Source organism: Lepidothrix coronata, unplaced genomic scaffold, assembly GCF_001604755.1.
Source record: "Lepidothrix coronata isolate B3197 unplaced genomic scaffold, Lepidothrix_coronata-1.0 Scaffold1218, whole genome shotgun sequence".
Lineage (NCBI taxonomy): Eukaryota > Metazoa > Chordata > Aves > Passeriformes > Pipridae > Lepidothrix > Lepidothrix coronata.
Genome location: NW_016691398.1, coordinates 1427 through 5517, shown reverse-complemented (window position 1 = coordinate 5517; position 4091 = coordinate 1427). Strand labels below are relative to the sequence as shown.

The window sequence follows — 4091 nt, the reverse complement described above, 5'->3', positions numbered from 1 at the left end:
GTGTGAAATGGGGGGGCTGAGTGTTCAAAGGGGGGGTGACTCCAAATGGGGGCTGTTCCCCCCCCCTCGGGGTGCACGTGCCCCGTCCTCGTGCCGGGGGGAAACCGGGGGGGGGGCCGTGCAGGGGGGGGCACCCGGAGCAGCCGCCGCCGGTCCCTGTCGGTCCCGGGATGGCACAGGAGGGGGGATGGCACAGGAGGGATGGCACGGGAGGCACCCGTGGGGCGGGGGGGACTGAGGCTGGGGCCACTCCTGACTTGAGTGGCTGAGGCTGGGGACACTTGTGCTGTGGGTGGCTGAGGCCGTGTGCACTCGTGACATGGGTGGCTGAGGCTGTGTGCGTTCGTGACAGGGGTGGCTGAGGCCGGGCAGCTCATGACATGGGTGGCTGAGGCTGGAGCCATTTGTGACACCTGTGGCTGAGGCCAGGGCTACTCATGACATGAGTGGCTGAGGCTGGAGCCGGCTGTGACACCAGTGGCCGAGGCCGGGGCCACTTGTGCTGTGGGTGACTGAGGCCGTGTGCACTCGTGACAGGGGCGGCTGAGGCTGGAACTGATTGTGACACCGGTGGCTGAGGCCGTGTGCACTCGTGACGTGGGTGGCTGAGGCTGGGGACACTCGTGACATGGGTGGCTGAGGCTGGAACCGGTCGTGACACCAGTGGCCGAGGCCAGGGCCACTCGTGACACCCGTGGCTGAGACTGGAGCCGGCTGGGACACCAGTGGCTGAGTCCAGAGCCACTCGTGACATGGGTGGCTGAGGCCGGGCAGCTCGTGACATGGGTGGCTGAGTCTGGGGACACTCCTGACATGGGTGGCTGAGGCTGGAGCCATTTGTGACACCTGTGGCTGAGGCCGTGTGCACTCGTGACATGGATGACTGAGGCCGTGTGCACTCGTGACACGGATGGCTGAGGCTGGGAGAGCTCGTGACAGGGGTGGCTGAGGCTGTGTGCACTCGTGACAGGGGTTGCTGAGACCGGGGACACTCGTGACACGCAAAGCTGAGGCTGGAGCTTGTTGTGGCACCAGTGGCTGAGGCCGGGGCCACTTGTGCCATGGATGGCTGAGGCCGGGACAGCTCGTGACAGGGGCGGCTGAGGCCGTGTGCACTCATGACAGGGGTGGCTGAGGCTGGAACAGGTTGTGACACCAGTGGCTGAGGCTGGAGCCATTTGTGACACGGGTGGCTGAGGCCGTGTGCACTCGTGACAGGAGTTGCTGAGGCCGTGTGCACTCGTGACACGCATGGCTGAGGCTGGAGCTGGTTGTGGCACCAGCGGCTGAGGCCGTGTGCACTCATGACATGGGTGGCTGAGGCCGTGTGCACTCATGACATGGGTGGCTGAGGCCGTGTGCACTCGTGACATGGGTGGCTGAGGCCGTGTGCACTCGTGACAGGGGTGGCTGAGGCCGTGTGCACTCGTGACAGGGGTGGCTGAGGCCGGGACACTCGTGACAGGGGTGGCTGAGGCCGTGTGCACTTGTGACATGGGTGGCTGAGGCTGGAGCCATTTGTGACACCTGTGGCCGAGGCCAGGGCTACTCATGACATGAGTGGCTGAGGCCGTGTGCGCTCGTGACAGGGGCGGCTGAGGCCGTGTGCACTCGTGACAGGGATGGCTGAGGCCGTGTGCACTCGTGACAGGGGCGACTGAGGCTGGGGACACTCGTGACAGGGGTGGCTGAGACTGGGGCCACTCGTGACATGTGTGGCTGAGACTGGGGCCACTAGTGTCACGTGTGGCTGAGCCCGGCCCCGCTCATGGCACGTGTGGCTGAGTCCCATGCTGCTCATGACATGTGTGTGACACACATGACACACGTTTGACCCTCATGTCCCCCCAGCCATGGCCGAGTACCGCGTCCTGCTGGAGGAGCTGGTGTGACCCATGATGTGTGTGTGTGACACACATGACACACGTGTGTCCCCCCAGCCATGGCCGAGTACCGCGTCCTGCTGGAGGAGCTGGCCCAGAACATCACGGCCGAGGACCTGGAGCAGCTCAAGTCGGCCTGCAGGGAGGACATTCCCAGCGGGGAGGGCGACGCCATCAGCACCGGCCAGCACTGGTTCGACTTCCTGGAGCGCCACAGCAAACTGGACAGAGGTGACACGGGGGGGGACAGGGACACACCCTGGGGAGGGGGGACACACCCCGGGGACACACCCTGGGGATGGGGGACACACCTCGGGGACAGGGGGACACACCTCTGAGACAGGGGGACACACCCCGGGGACACAACCTGGGGACAGGGGGACACGACCTGGGGATGGGGGACACAGGGATACACCCCGGGGACAGGGGGACACACTCTGGGACAGGGGGACACACCCTGGGGACACAACCTGGGGATGGGGGACACACCTTGGGGACAGAGGGACACACCCCGGGGACACACCCTGGGGATGGGGGACACACCTCTGAGACACACCCTGGGGATGGGGGATGCACCCTGGGGATGGGGACACACCCCGGGGACACACCCTGGGGATGGGGGACACAGGGATACACCCCAGGGACAGGGGGACACACCCCGGGGACACACCCTGGGGACAGGGGGACACACCTCGGGGACAGGGGGACACACCCCGGGGACACACCCTGGGGACACACCCTGGGGATGGGGGACACAGGGATACACCCCGGGGACAGGGGGACACACCCTGGGGATGGGGGACAAAACCCAGGGACAGGGGGACACACCCTGGGGATGGGGGACACACCTCTGAGACAGGGGGACACACCCTGGGGATGGGGGACACGGGGATACACCCCGGGGACAGGGGGACACACCCCAGGGACAGAGGGACACACCCCGGGGACAGGGGGACAGAATTTGGGGACACGAGGACACACCCCAGGGACAGAGGGACACACCCCAGGAACATGGGGACACACCTCAAGGACACAGGGACACAACTCAGGGACACGGGGACACACCCTGGGGACAGGGGGACACAACCCGGGGCCGGGCCCCTCTCGCTCCCCCGAACCCCGGCCCACATGTCTGTGTGTCCGTGTGTCTGTATATCCATGTGTCCCTGTGTCCCCATATCCATATATCCATATATCCATGTATCCCTATATCCCCATATCCATATATCCCTGTGTCCCCGTGTCCATATATCCATATGTCCCTGTGTCCCCATATCCATCTATCCATCTATCCATCTATCCATCTATCCATCTATCCATCTATCCATATATCCATATATCCATATATCCATATATCCATATATCCATCTATCCATATATCCATATATCCCTGTGTCCCCGTGTCCATATATCCATATATCCATATATCCATATATCCATATATCCCTGTGTCCCTGTGTCCCCATATCCATATAGCCCTGTGTCCCCATGTCCCCATATCCATATAGCCCTGTGTCCCCATATCCATATATCCATATATCCCTGTGTCCATCTATCCATATATTCCATCTATCCATATATCCCTGTGTCCCCATGTCCATATATCCATATATCCATCTATCCATATATCCATATATCCCTGTGTGTCCCCATGTCTGTGTCCATGTCCCCACGTCCCTGTCACCGTGTCTCCATGTCCGTGTGTCCATATATCCATGTATCCATGTATCCATGTATCCATATATCCCTGTGTCCATATATCCATATATCCATGTATCCATATATCCCTGTGTCCCCATGGCCATATATCCATATAACCATGTCTGTATGTCCCCATATATCCATATATCTGTGTTCATATATCCCAATATCCCTGTATCCCTGTATCCATGTATCCATATATCCCTGTGTCCATATATCCATATATCCATTTATCCACATATCCATATATCCCTGTGTCCCCATGGCTATATGTGCATATATCCATGTCTGTATGTCCCCATATATCCATATATCTGTGTTCATGTATCCATATATCCCTGTATCCCTGTATCCATGTATCCATATATCCATGTATCCCTGTATCCCTGTATCCATGTATCCATATATCCCTGTATCCCTGTATCCCTATATCCCTATATCCCTGTATCCCTGTATCCCTATATCCCTATATCCCTGTATCCCTGTATCCCTATAACCCTATATCCA

The 4091-nt window shown here is 59.7% G+C and overlaps 1 protein-coding gene across 1 annotated transcript in view; it reads left to right on the top strand.

The window, feature by feature from the left end:
* Positions 1-1754: 1754 nt before the first annotated feature.
* Positions 1755-4091, top strand: part of PEA15 (phosphoprotein enriched in astrocytes 15) — a gene marked incomplete at its 3' end in the record, with an annotated part of 3692 nt that continues 1355 nt past the window's right edge. The window contains exon 1 of the mRNA XM_017840209.1: positions 1755-2114. Within this exon, the coding sequence (XP_017695698.1) occupies positions 1943-2114 (172 nt within the window). The remainder of the gene's footprint in view (positions 2115-4091) is intronic.